We start from the raw sequence: 14948 nt of genomic DNA on the forward strand, positions 1-14948 counted from the left end.
AATAATAGGGTTGTCTGAAAAAAAAAAACACTTTGTAAGCATTCAATGTCAATTAAATGTGAGTTGTTATTGTTGCTGTGTAATGCATAGGACATGCAGAGAATAGTGTATTAGATAGTGGGGGTAATAATATTTACTGGCTAATGTCCCAGAACTCTCTTGACTCTCTGCTCATTTGAATCTCTCAGTCTGGCTCTAGTCTACCTTCCCAGGTTTATTTCCTATTCATCCCCCTTCCTATACTCATTACCAAACTGGTTTTCTTGCTGTTCCCCACACTCAGCATTCCATCTCCCATGGGCTGTGTCCCATGCCTGGAACACTCTTCCCTCCTTACCTCCATATCTTGGGATTCTTAGATTCCTTCAAGCCTCAGCTTAGGTGCCCTATCTTAAAGAAAGGCTTTCCCAGTTTTCCTACTGATTAATGGTCTTTCCATCCTCAAATAATCAAGAATATGCTCGACTGTTTACATGTGGTATCATGTAGATACCAGACTCCGCAGAAGGGCTTCCTGAAAGCAGAGATTGTTTTCATGCTGTCTTTATGTCCCTCAGGATCAGCACAGTGCCTTACTAAATCTTGGGTGGGAGCAGCTAGGTGGTGCAGTGGATAAAGCACTGGGTCTTGGAGTTAGGAAAACCTGAGTTCAAAACTAACCTCAGATGCTTACTTGCTGTGTGACCATGGGCAAGTCACTTAACTCATTTTGCCTCAGTTTCCTCATTTGTAAAATGAGCTGGAGAAGGAAATGGCAAACTACTCCAGTATCTTTGCCAAGAAAACCCCAAATGGGGTCATGAAGAATCAGACCCCACTGAACAATAACAGTAACAAAATCTTGGATGGGGGGGAGATTATTTTGTGTCCCTGAAGCATAAAAGTAAATTACTGTTAACCCCCCTTAAGCATAAAAGTAAGTAACTGTAACCTACTTTAAAGAATCCAGAATATTTTTGGATTATATGGAAAAGAGACAGAGTGGTAATTAAACCCCTGAAGTTGGCTTGAATGTGATACTGAAGCAGCCCAGCAGGATGCTAGAATAACAAACTGTAGCCTGGGAAGTCTAGGCAGAGATCTCTTTACTCTTCGGATTTACCCATGAAACTCCTGTTTAGTGCTCTCTAGAGTTACATAGGCACTTTTCTCTGTGGCTAGACTAAGATTAGAAACATTTGCTTTCTCAAGCTGTTCCCTATGAACATAGGGAGCACAATGAGGAAGAATTTGGGCAAGACATCTAAATTGAAATGGAGGGATTTTGGTCTGAAGTCTTAATTGAAGCAAAACAATTTCACAACCCAATACCGCCCCGCCCCCAAAGCTTTTTTTTCTTGACTACCTGAAAAAATAAAGAAATAGAAATCTCCTTGATGTCTACTGAATTAATGAATGAGAAGTAAATATTTCATTCTTTGACTATCTTAAGATGACTGGGGACACTTCTCTGAGGTTTGTAAATGTTGTCAGAGTATGTAATTAGGGTTCATTGACTGGGACTTTATCTCACGCCAAAAATTTAAGATTTGCTTAAAGCATCCTTTGAGTATTTCATCATTTCTCATACCCCTTCTTTCTCACTTCCTCACATGCCACTTCCCAGGTACAGAAGTTTCTAGTTACAGGTCTGGTTGAAGAGAATTGAGTTAGTAACTTTAGAGAAGATAGTATCACAATTTACTGGTGGAAAGTTTTATTCACCAACATTTCCCCCTTCATTTTAACTCATGCTAAAAAGCTACAAGAAGGAAAGAGAGAGGGAGGGAGGGAGGAAATATGAATTAAACTAAATATATAAATAACAACATAGGTATATAAATAAAATGTAAAGAAGTATAAAGAAAAATAAAGAAAATAAAGTGGTTATGTAGTCTTGGATAGGATGTTTCATGAAGGCACGTGTTGTTCCATTTTTATGTTTCTACCTCAACTCTTAGCACAATGCCTTGTATACATACACACATACACACATACACACACACACACACGTACACACACACACACCACTCTTAATAGATACCCATTGAATTACAAGCAGGCAACCAAAAATAATTTCCCAACATATTTATTGCTTTGTTTCCAATATAGCTTCTTAATTTCTGAATTTTTGCCAGAGTATATGCCTAATGTGTTATATTCTTCATATCTCCTCCACTGACTCCTCCTGACTTCCAGCCCTTTCTGACTTCAATTACAAAAAAAGATGATTGAACTTTCTGGTTCTATGGAAGAAGAAGAAGGAGGAGGAGGAAGAAGAGGAGGAGAGGGAGGGAGAGGAAGTTAGACTTCCTATTGCATCATCATTTCTTAACTTATTTCTTTAGTTTAGGTTTTCTTCCTTCTGATTTACAGTTTAATCAGGGAGGTGGAATAATCTGAGCATGAGAGTTTGAATTCTGAGTTTGCCACTTACATCCTACCCTGCCTTGAAAATGTCTGAATTTCAGAAAATGGGAATAGTCATGACCCCTTAACCCAGCAGGATGGCAGAGTGGTGTAAATGCTGTCAAGTTCTTTGGAAATAAAGGAAATGTGTGTTTATCCGTTGGATCAGGCACCTGGATTAATCAAGTATGCTTGTTTATAGTTACCATATGTAGCATTTTTAAGGAATTAAAATATGATCAAACATACCTACCATTAAGCCTCAACAGAGGGTAATGAAAAACAGCTTGGTATAGCAATGAGCTCTGAGCCTGGGAGGCAGCCGACCTGCCATCTTGTTACAACTTGTCCACTAACAATAATTGACATTGATATAGGCCTTTTAAAGTTGCAAAGTGCTTTACATAGATGATCTAAGTTGACCCTCACAATAGTCTCAGGAGTTGGTACTTTTGGCCCTCTTGTGGCCAGATGACGGAGCATACATCTAGTACCAGAAAGGAACTTGGGACCCATCATGTCCAGGCCTCATCATTTTACAAATGAGGAAATGGAGACCCAGAGCAGTGAAGTAATATGCCTGTGGTCACACAGGAAATAAGCATCAGAAGCCCGATTTGAATGCAGGTCTCCCAGATTCCATGTGCAGAACTCTATTCATGGCATCACTGTACCACTAGTGTGCCATCTCACCATAGACAAATAGATTTCTCTCTCTGGGTCTGTCTCCTAATAAATTAATGGCCTGAATGATGTGACCTTTAAGGTCTTCCAGCCCTAAAATTCCAGGTGCTTATGATAATAAGAGTATGATTTAGGATTCTTAATGAAACTGGTAATGGCTTACACTGGTCCCCTGTGTCCTGACCTTTCTGATAGCACTCTAATCCATGGCAAGTGTTAGACAGGTTGCCAGGCCCAGTATAAATGTGAGCTGGGCCATGGGAGTTGGCACTGCCCACTTTATATTCCCTGATCAAGTTTCAATCAACTGATCAATAAGTATTATTAAGTACCCATCATGTTTGAGGCATTGCACTAAGTGCTTGGAATAAAAAGACAAATAGGAAAGAGTCCCTGCCCTCAGGGTGCTTATATTTTAGTAGAGAAAAGAATACACACACACACACACACACACACATATGATAGAGGGCAGTTTGAAGAGGAAGGGCACTAACAGCTGGGGTGAATAGGAAAGATTTCACATCACAGGTAACACTTGACCTGAATTTGGAAAAATTCCATGAGGCAGGCAGAAGTGAGAAGGGGTATATTAAAGATTAGGGAGACAACCAAGGCAAACATACAGATACATGAGAGGGAGGGTCACGTGTGGAGAACAGCAATTAGGAATTAGAGTATAGAGTGACAACAGAGTATGGAGAGGGGAGTCATGTATAAGAAGACTAGAAAATTAGAATAGGATTGGGTTGTGAAGATCTTTAAATTCCTAATGTATGAGTTCATACTTAATCCCAAAGGTAACAGGGAGTCACTGGACTTTATTGAGTAGCAGAATGATGCGGTAAGACCTATACTTTAGGGAAATAATTCAGACAGCAATGTGGAGGATGGAATAGAATGGAATGGGGAGAGACTTATAGCAAGCAAGGACACCAGTTAGGAGGCTGTCATAATAGTCTCGGTGAGAGGGGATGAGGGCTGAACGGGTGAGTGGCTTTGTAAATTTTGAAATGTTATAGAGAAACAAATGACAAGCCTTGGCATGTGATTAGATATGTGGGTTCAGTGAGAGTAAGGAATTTATGATAGAGAGGTTTTGAATCTGGGTGACTGAGAGAATAGGGTAGAGTGCAGAATATTGGCGAAGGCTGGAAGAGGGGTGGGCTTTGGAAGGAAAAGTAATGAGCATTGTTTTGGGATATGTAAAGTTTGAAGTTTCTGGGAGAGTTTGAAATATTTACTAAACCTTCTGTGAGTGGGAATGGAGCTCAGGAAAGAGATTAGGACTGAGCACAGAGACCTGGAAGTCATCTTCGTAGAGATGATAATTGAATTCATAGAAGGTGGAGATGTCACCAAATGAGAGGTTAAAGAGAAAAGGATTTAGGATTTAGTCTTGGTGTGTAGATACCTTTAATGAGTGTGTAAGATGATCCAAGAAAGGAAATTGAGATGGAGCAGTCAGACAGGGAGGAGAACGATGACACTAAAACAAGGGAGGAGAGAATATTCCAAAGAAGAAGATTCAGGGGTGTCTGATGCTGCAGAGAGGTCAGCAAGGATGCAAACGTAGATGAGTCTGTTAGATTTGGCGATTGAGAGAACCCTAGGAACTTTGGAGAGAGGGTGATGAAGTTGGAAGCCACATTGCAGAAAATTTAGAAGAAAGTGGGAAAGTGAAAGTGGAAGCATAGAGGGTCTTTTTCAAGGAGTTTGTCTGAGAAGTGGAAAAAGAGATATAGGATCGATCCTAAGGGTGGTAAGATCTAGGGAAGGATTTATTTTTTTATTTTAGGTGGGTGTGACTTGTGAGTGTTTGTAGGCAGCAGTAAACCAAACCTTAAACCCAACTCATTCTGGAGCTCATAGATTGGACCATAGGTCCTTGCCCTCCTAGCCTGGAGTGAATATAAATATTATATAGTAACTGTTTCTCTTTTGGCCAGGAACCCTGAGGGTCTTCCCCTCCCAGTTTGACTTTTCTTTTTTGAGTTTTCATTAAAGGGGCCATTCCTTGATTAGCTTTTTTTTTACACAGTAATTTTATTGTATTTTTAAAAGACACAGCAAGTTTACATAATAGATTTGCAGATTCACATATAATCAAAAGCCGCTGAAGAGAGATTCTTTCCCCTAAATATGAAACGAATTGACCTACATGCCCTGCCTTCTGCAAAAATGGAGTAAGACCTCATTATGTGATGTGATTAAAGGAGAGCAGAAAAGCCCCTTCTCCTCCCCACGACACATGCCAAAGGCCCCAAACTCCACCAGTATCATGCCTTTTGGTTAAGTGTTGTCCTCTTCAGGAGGCCACTTTTAATAACACAATACTTTTTAAAAAAAATTTATTAGATTTTTTATTTTTAGTGTATAGCACTCGGTTCCACAAGTTTTTGAGTTCCAAATTTTCTTCCCCTCCCTCCTCTTCCCCCTCCCCACAAAAACAGTATGGAATCCGATATGTGTTCTACATATACCTTCACATTAAACTTATTTACATAATAGTCAAGTTGTAAAGAAGAATTATGACCAATGGAATGAATCATGAGAAAGATAAAATAAAACCAAAAGAAAAAAGAAAAAAAAAGAAAATAAAGAGCACATAGTATGTTCAATCTGCATTCAGACTCTGTAGTTCTTTCTGTGGATATAGATAGCTCTCTCCATCATGAGTCCTTTGGAGCTGTCTTGAACCTTGTATTGTTAAGAAGAGCCAAGTCTATCAAAGTTAGTCATCACAAAAGCAATATGATTGTGGTTGTGTACAACGTTCTCCTGGTTCTGCTCCCTTCACTTAGTATCAGATATGTAGGTCTTTCCAGGTTATTATAAAGTCCATATCTTCCCCATTTCTTATAGCACAATAGTATTCCATTACATTCATATACCACAACTTGTTTTGCCATTCCCCAATTGATGGGCATCCACTTCATTTACAATTCTTTGCCACCACAAAAAGAGCTGCTATAAATATTTTTGTACCTATGGGACTCTTTTCTACTTCTGTGATGTCTTTGGGATACAGCCCTAGAAGTGGTATTGCTGGGTCAAAGGGTATGCATATTTTTATAGCCCTTTGGGCATCATTCCAAATTGCTCTCCAGAATGGCTGGATCTGTTCACAACTCCACCAACAATGTAACAGTGTTCCAATTTTCCCACATCTTCTACAGCATTTATTATTTTTCTATTTTTGTCATGTTAGCCACCTTGATTAATTTCTCAAAGAGGCCTTTTCACTGAATGGGCATTACTTCATTCAAAGTGAGAACTTGAAGAGACCTTAGCCAAAAAGGGCCAGAATCTCCCAATGCATCCTGGGCTATTTCTAGTTGTCTTGATGAATATCATGCCACTGGACCCAGATGGCTCTGGAGGAGAAAGTGAGGCTGGTGACCTTGCATAGCCCTCCCTCCTTCAAATCAAAGTCAACGGCAAGTCATGTCATCATTTCCCTGATGTCATGGTCCTCTTCAAGAACAAAAGAAAAATACATACACACAAGGCAGCAGGAAAGGAGTTAGTAGATAGGGAGGGATTGAAGGTTAGAGAGAGAATTTGTTACAAAAGAGGAAAAGGGGTGAAATCAAAACTGTTTCTTTTTTTGTTTTTCACAAAAGACAGGATACCTATTTCACTCCTTGAAAAAGATGTCTATACTATATGCCTTCACCTCCTCACCTTTCAGAATCATCTAAAGCATTTGCAATCTGACTTGCTACCTCATCCCTCTTCTGTTTTCTTTCTCCTTAGTGACCTCATCTTCTCCCATGGGGTTCAGTTATCATCTCTATCTAGATTACTCCCAGATCTACAGGCTGTCCCTAAAGTCTGGACACATAGGAAAATTGACGTCAATGTGGAGTTATTGCATAGGGTTCACATGAATCTTACAAAGCACAGCAACCTTTGCATCAGAAATGATGGAAATCATATTGAAGATGTTATTTGTTAATATTCCAATTAAATAAAATGTTGTTGAAAATTTCATTCATTTCATTTATTGAAAATACGCATTTTTCGCCTATGTGTCCAGACTTTAGGAACACCATGTATACTGATTATATATCTGAATCTGAGAGATATCTGAGTCTCTTGAGCTCCAGTTCCATAACACGAACACCCTATTGTCTATTTTGAATTGCATATTTTATAGCCATCTGAAAATTAACATGTCTAAAACAAAGCTCATTATCTTTTACACCCTCCCGTCCCCCAATCTAATCCTTTTCCTAACTTTCAGGTTACTATTGAGGCCACTGCCATTCTTCCAACTACACAGGTTCACAACATTGGTATCAGTCAATCAGACAGTCAACAAGCATTTATTAAGCACCTACTGTATATCAGACCCTAAGCAAGGCACAGAGTTACAAATGCAAAGAATAAATCAATCCCTACTCTCAAGGAACTTACACTCTATTGGGGGGGGGGAGGGGGAAAGACACAAGTACATTTATAAAGTAAGTAGATGATAAATGTGGATGAATACCAAAAAGTTTAACACAGTGTAGTTAGGGGTGACAGAAGAGATTGTGGGAATCAAAAGTTGATACGTAAGCTTCTTCTTGAAGGAAGAGAACGATTCCCTGAGGAGGATGTGAGAAGGAAGAACATTCCAAGCACTGGAGCAGCCAATGCAGAGGCAACACACACAACTTCTCATTCTCCCTTACCCCACTCATTCAAGTCAGTTGCCAATTTTTGACATTTCTATCTCCACAACATTTCTCAAATATATTCCCTGCTTTCTACTTACACAAGTCTAGTTCAGATCCTCATCATGAGGCTCTTAAAATAACATCCTAATAGTTCTCCCTGAATCAAATGTCTCCTGATTCCAAATCATCCTCCACCTGACTTCCAGGGTGGTTTTCCTAAAATTCAGGTCTGACCCTGTCACTGCCCTGCTCAATAAACTTCAAAGCCTCCCTATCACCTCTGGACCAAATAAAAACTCTTTTGTCATTTAAAGCTCCCCACTTCCTGTCTCCATCTTACTTTTACTTGCCTCATTACACAAAATTCCCTTCCATGCCCCTATGGTCCAGCCCTCCTGGCCTCTTTACTGCTCCTTACATGGAACTCCATCTCCTGTGCCCTTTACACTGGTTGTCCCTCATGCCTGGAATTCAGTCCCTCTTCACCTCTGCCTCTTGGCATCTCTGGTCTTCAGGCCTCAACTCAAACACCTCTTCCTACCTAAGTGCTTTCCTGCTTCCCCCAGCTGCCAAATGTTTCCCCACCCTGTAGGTTACTTTATATCTTTTATGTCTGTTCTTTGTATGCATACATGTCATCTTCTCCTATAAACTGTAATCCCCTTGAGGGCAGGCACTGTTTCATTTTTGTCTTTATTTCCTTAGCACTTAGCATACTGTGGGTATTTAATAAACGCTTGTTCATTAATAGATTTTCTTGTAAAATATAGTCATTACAGGGCTGGGATCCAGATTGTATACAGTCAGATACATCTTGTCTTACACCAGTGATATATCCTTAAACAGTTAAAGATGAAAAGCAAAATTTTGTATATCATATCTCATTTTTCCATTGACTTAAAATGATAATTTCAGGGATTAATTATCTTCTCTTTGATCTTTAGTAAGTCATGGCTATTTCATTTCTCTGATTGTTCCTGGTCATCCTTCCTGTCAAGTAGGGGATGATTTGTAAATAGCCACTTTAAAGGGGTTGGTGAGGTACTATTTTCAGGAAGCAAATCCTTTTGTAAATTATAGAATTTTTTATAATTAGAATAATGTTAGACTTTCATATATTGGACAGAACTTTAACAATGGTGGAATATATGGAGCTTTACCCTATGACATTGAAATTTAGAGAGAATAAAAATTTAACAGTCTTTCAGCCATGTAAAAACTACCCTGGCAAATAATTCTCCACTTTAAATTGATTTTGCCTTAATTACTTCTAACATTATTTTCACTTCCTGAATTATAAAATTAGTTTGAGAGTCCTTTTCCTGCTGCTTGTCCTAGGGGCACTCCTATTACCTGCCCCAGGCCCCAGAATTTCTAGTTAATTCTATAATGTTGAGTTTTATTAAAATGAGAGAATATCTGTACAAAAGGAGTGTGGGACATTCATTACCATAATGGGTTACAGGTAGGTGGAGGAAATCCATGTCTTTGGCATAGAATAAAACAGTAACTCAGTTCATGATGGGTTCAGGATAATCATTCCTAAATGAAGAGGGCTTGGTTGGGTGGTCTTGCTAGTACTATCCGGTCACACAGTTCTGTAATTCTGACCATCATAATACACCTCCAGGAACTGAGAGAATCCTCTCTCCCACTCAGACACCTAGAACAAAACAGCCACTCTTTGCTCTGTGAAGTGATTTTGAGAGAAAGCTCTTTTGACAAACATTCTGTAGTTTAATTAAAGTTTAGCATTTCCTACACAAAGGAAGGAACTGATAATATATTATTATGAACTTGCCTGCTTAGATAAATAAAGCCACACAGTGGAAATAGCAAAAGATTTCCATAGGAGTCACATATTATTATTCCACCCATTTTCCCTTGTTTTCCCTGGCAACATTCAGCATGTGCCCCTCTTTTCTATCTTAGGTCTCCAGAATTAGGCAGAGAGAATTCCAGAACCTAAAATGGTGGTATTTGGCTTGTTTCTCTTTCATCAATACGCTGCTAGCTTAGCTCCTCAGATCATGAGATCTCATATATGGAGACTGAAGGGAATCTCAGAAGCTACATAGTCCAATTCTCTCATTTTATACATGAGGAAACTGAGGTAAGGAAGATGATGTGATCTTTAAGGTCACACAGATGAGAAGCATAGTAGGATGGATTTTGTGGATACTTTTTCCCCTTAGAGAGTTCTCTTGTTGGAAGATGAATAGCAGGATTTCTATGTTGTTCACACCCTTGAGGCTTTGGAAAGTGACTTCTCCCTAACAGAGAGAATCAGTCCTAGAGAGGGAGAGTCCCACCTTACCTGTGGAGTGGGTTGGCTAGTATACCATCTACAATACAATGCAGTGCAATGCAATACAATAAACATTTTCTAAGTGCCTGCTATGTGCTAAGCACCATGCTAAGCACTGGGATATAAAAAGAGGCAAAAGACAGTTTTTGCCCTCAAGGAGCTTACAGTCTAATAATAGGACAACATGCAAACAAATATATACTATGCAAGCTGTACATAAGATAAATAGGAAGTAATTAACAGAGAGAAAGCAGTGGAGGAATTAAGTTAGGATGGGAAAGGCTTCCTGTAGAAGGTGGGATTTTAGTTGGGATTTAAAGGAAGCCAGGGAGGTCAATAGTTGGAGTAGAGGAGGGAGAGCATTCCACATGTAAAGGACTACTTTCTATGTCCCTGATAATGATACAATGTCTCTCAAAGTATATCCCATGTGGTCTAGCCCTGTGAGGATAGGAAGAATGGGAATGGGAGAGATAGATAAAGAGAACATCAAACTATGGACATTTTTTGTTAAGACTGGCCTTAGGAGTAGATGAACCTACCTACCCCTCTCCAGAAATATCTCGATTGCTGATTTTTAGGCTGATATTTGAAATTCTAGGAGTTTCAAGTCTTTTGGTTATAGCATTGTCATCTGTTAAAGTAGAAATATGCCTGGTAAGAGACAGCCCATTAAGTGCATCAGTCACTTACATTTTAGTATGAATCCATAGTAGATGATCCTTTCTCATGCAACAGCTAGCTAAGAATAGCTTCTTAAAAAATATTAAATATTTCCCAATTACATGTAAATTTTAATAGTATGTTTAAAAATTTTGACTTTCAAATTCTTTCCCTCTCTCCCACCCCTTCTTTCTTCTTTGAGAGGGCAAACAATATGATATTAATTACCCATGTGAAGTCATAACAAAGCATGTTTCCATATTAGCCATGTTGCAAAAGAAAACACAAACAAAATAAAACAACACAAATAAAGTAAAGAAAAATATACTTCAACCTGCATTCAGAGCTCATCAGTTCCGTCTCTGGAGGTGGATAGCATTTGTCATCATCATAAGTCCTTCAGAATTGTCTTAGATCATTGTATTGCTGAGAATAGTTAAGTCATTCACAGTTGATCATACAATATTGCTGTTACAGTATGTGATGTTGTTCTGGTTCTACTTACATCATATAATTCTTCCGAGGCTTTTCTGAAATCATCCTATTTGTCATTTAGTATTCTATCTGGTGTTAGTGCAGGGGTCCCTTGTAGTCTCTTTCTACAAGTTGCTATCTCTGGCTTGAGACCTCCCAAAACTGCTGCTACTTCTGTCACCATCACCTAGCTCCACCACTGGTGTTTCATGCATGTGGGCACTGCGTCAGCCTCTTTTCCCCTGTCACAAATCTCTCCTTCCAACCTCCTGCGTTATGTTAGACTAGAAATATGTCTCGCTCTGAGCTTTTGTTGGCTCTGCCACTCCAAAATTTGATTTGAGGTGTTATTTTAAAGTTGTTTGGGGGTGGAGTGGATGTTGGAAGAGCTCAGCTGAGAGCTTTCTGTACTCTGCCATCTTGACTCCACCCCTGGGAAGTCCCGAAGAACAGCTTTTAATGACTTTAAGAAAGGCAAATGAGTCGCTTGCACTGTCAGAAGGGGCTGTGGGTGTCTGGGTCTGGGAGAGATGTACTGACAAGGGGAAGGAAGGGAAAGATGCTGAAGACAAATTTTTTTGACTTCGGAATCTTGCCTATTGGCTACTCTGCCTCATCTTCTTTCTTGACTTGAACTTACGACTTGTTCCCTTTAACACTTCTTCCAGAGAGTTTGCCCGATGGAAGGTGAATAACTTGGCTTTGGAAAGAAAGGACTTTTTCAGCTTACCATTACCCCTAGCCCCTGAATTCATCCGGAATATCCGCCTCCTGGGACGGAGGCCCAGCCTACAACAGATTACAGAAAACCTCATCAAAAAGTATGGCACTCATTTCTTACTCTCTGCAACTCTTGGAGGTGAGTAAGCAGTCTCACTGATTGATTTACAGGTCACAGTTTAAAGGATTTTATAAGCATGTGAGATTATCTCTAGTCATCCCTTTTCCTTCTTAAAAATATAGACTGAATTCAACCACACTGACTCAAACAAGATTTTCTAATTTCTCTTAAGGAAAAAAAAATTAGTGCAAGATCACCTTGGGAGAACATTTATACATGTGTGAGGATGTTTGGGAGATATATGCTAAGAAAATAGAGAAGAGGTAGAGGGATCGGTGATAGGTAAGGATCAAAACTAGTGAAATTTGAAATCAAGACTTCTTAATCTGGGAGTGGTATAGTAAGACACTTACTAGTTGTATGACCCTGGGCAAGTCATTTAACCTCTGGTTTAGTATGTACCCTGTAGACAATAATAACATCTACCTCTCAGGGTTGTCTTAAGGATCAAATAAGATAATATTTGTAAAGCTCTTGGCATATAGCAGGCACTTAATAAATGCTTGTTTCCTTCCTTTTCTTTAACTTGTTTAAAAAATATATTTTTCATTTCAATATAATTTTATTTGTATTTGTATTATCGTCCTTTATAATTCAATGTATTTTATTTTATGCATTTAACCATATTTTTCTGATAAAGGGACCATAGGCTTTGCTAGGCTACCATGATATAAATATGACAACCACAATGATAATAATAATAATTAATAAGAATAAAGAACCTTTGTTCTAAATTACTCTAAGGCCTCTGACAGCAGGGGGAGCTGACATTTTTCTCTCAGGTGAGTTTTGTAAGGATGGCCTGTCAGTCCCTTGTCTCCTACTTTCTGCAGGTTTGGATAATTTCCTAGCAACAGAGAAAGCAATCCTTTGTTGTGTTTGCAGCATCAGGCTTAGTAAGGAATGGCAATCAGATCCTTATGGCCCTCAGGCACCTGGGGCCCTGGGATCTATGTTTTCCCAAATGGCTAGAGCCAGGATCTCAGTAGAGGTGGCATCCACACCTCCCCCAGAAAGAAAGAGAACATTTGTTATTGCCTTGGGCTTTGAGGCTGAAAACTCAGGAAAGGACTCCCCAAGGAATCCAGTCATGTCTCTACATGACGGATGCATTTGGGGTCAAAAGATTCAAGCTTCTGAGCTTGTAGGCTTCCTATGGGAGAAGGAAGTATCATGGGGGAAATATATAGATACCTTACTTGAATGCCCAAGGACAAAACTGCTGTCTCACCTGGGACTGTGCTGTAAAGGTATCACTTGAAGTCCTACAAATAATACCCTGAGAATGAGCTCTTGGGAAGCTAAAGTCAGAAAACCAAAGGAAGGGAGCTGGTACTCTAAAATTCTATATGCCTAGGAGGAAAACTCAATCAATTAGACACATCACTGAGGCGGGATGTTGAGAACATTACCTGGACCTGGCTAATACACAGATTCATGTATTGCTGCAGCTGGAATGGATCCTAGAAATTAGTCAATCAGACAATCAGCAAGCATTTATTACACACTTGAAATGTGCCAGACACTGCTTGCTAGGTGGTGGATGAGGCAAAGGCAAAAATGATGCAATCCTTGTCCTCAAAGAGCTTACACTCTAGTCAGAGGATAGGTGGTGATATTAATCTAGGGTTGGGTTTGGGTAAGCTAGAAGCAGTGATAATATAAGAGAACAAAAGATTTTTTTAGAAAAGAGAGTAGTAGAGTCGAACTGGTTAATTCATTAAAAAGTTTGAGATTGAGAAGGGGAAAAGGTATAATCAGAGCAAAGGCCTGGAAGAGCCCTGAAGGCTTGCATGACTCAAGGGTGGAGCCACTAGAGTTCATAATAAGGATGAAAATTATGTTTAAGAGAAATAAGGCCCACAAAGAGATGATGACGGCGATGATGATGCTAAGCAACAGCAGCTAGTATTTATGTGGTTGGTACCTTAAGGTTTACAGAGTGATTTACAAATATTAATTCATTGTATCTTCAAAGCAATTCTGGGAGAGGGGGGCTATTATTACCCCAATTTTCCAGAAATGAAATGATAGCAGATGTTGACTGGAAAGTGGGATGTCAGAGTTATTCATCATGGTAGGGGAAGCTTGTTGGTGATGGTAAGATCAAAGATGTGACTGTTCCCAGATATATCTGAGGGAGAGCAGAGCAGTAGGTTGAGGGACTGGGAAGGTAGGGTGCTCTATGTTGAAGTACCTTAATATAAGGGTAAATCTTAGGTAAAGAACTGGGCGCAGAGTTCCTTAAGAAAAGCAGTAGAGTGCACAAAGTAAGAGGACCATTGTAAGATGATGAAATGTGAATGACTTAGCTATTCTCAGCAATAAAATGATCCAAGACAATTCTGAAGGACTTAGGATGAAAAGTGCTATCCATCCCCAGACAAAGAACTGACGACGTCTGAACACAGATTGAAGCATACTCTTTTTTACTTTACTTTTCTTGAGATTTTTTTTGGTCTCTTTTCTTTCCCAATATGACTAAAATGGAAATGTTTTACATGAGGACTCATGTATAACCTATATCAGATTGCTTCCTTATTCAACGAAGTGGAGTTGGAAAGGAAGAAGGGAGAGAATTTGGAACTTAAAGTTTTAAAAAACAAATGTTAAAAATTATTTTTACATATAACTAGGGAAAAATAAAATATTAACAAAATTTTTTAAAGTAATTTAAAAAAAAAAGAAAAGAAAGGCAGTAGAATCCTGGAGGGTCAAAAGATAATAGCCACTAAGATCTGAATTGGTTGATAAATTTTGTCAGAGTGGACCTTAAAGAAGTTGGTTTGGACCAACTCTCCAATTATATTAGATGACAAAACTGAGAAGCCAAGTACCTAGTCCAAGTTAATAGTTTATTTTAAGCACTATGGAAGATGGTGAGATAAAAGGACAGAGAACATCCTTCTGGAATCAGGGACAACAT

The 14948-nt window shown here is 39.1% G+C and overlaps 1 protein-coding gene across 1 annotated transcript in view; it reads left to right on the plus strand.

Annotated features, from left to right (window-relative positions):
• The window catches only part of BRINP2 (BMP/retinoic acid inducible neural specific 2), a 147043-nt gene that overhangs the window by 99711 nt on the left and 32384 nt on the right, over nt 1-14948 (plus strand). Inside the window, exon 3 of the mRNA XM_036753322.1 lies at nt 11850-12040. Coding sequence (XP_036609217.1) covers nt 11850-12040 — 191 coding nt within the window. The remainder of the gene's footprint in view (nt 1-11849; nt 12041-14948) is intronic.

Source organism: Trichosurus vulpecula, chromosome 4, assembly GCF_011100635.1.
Source record: "Trichosurus vulpecula isolate mTriVul1 chromosome 4, mTriVul1.pri, whole genome shotgun sequence".
Lineage (NCBI taxonomy): Eukaryota > Metazoa > Chordata > Mammalia > Diprotodontia > Phalangeridae > Trichosurus > Trichosurus vulpecula.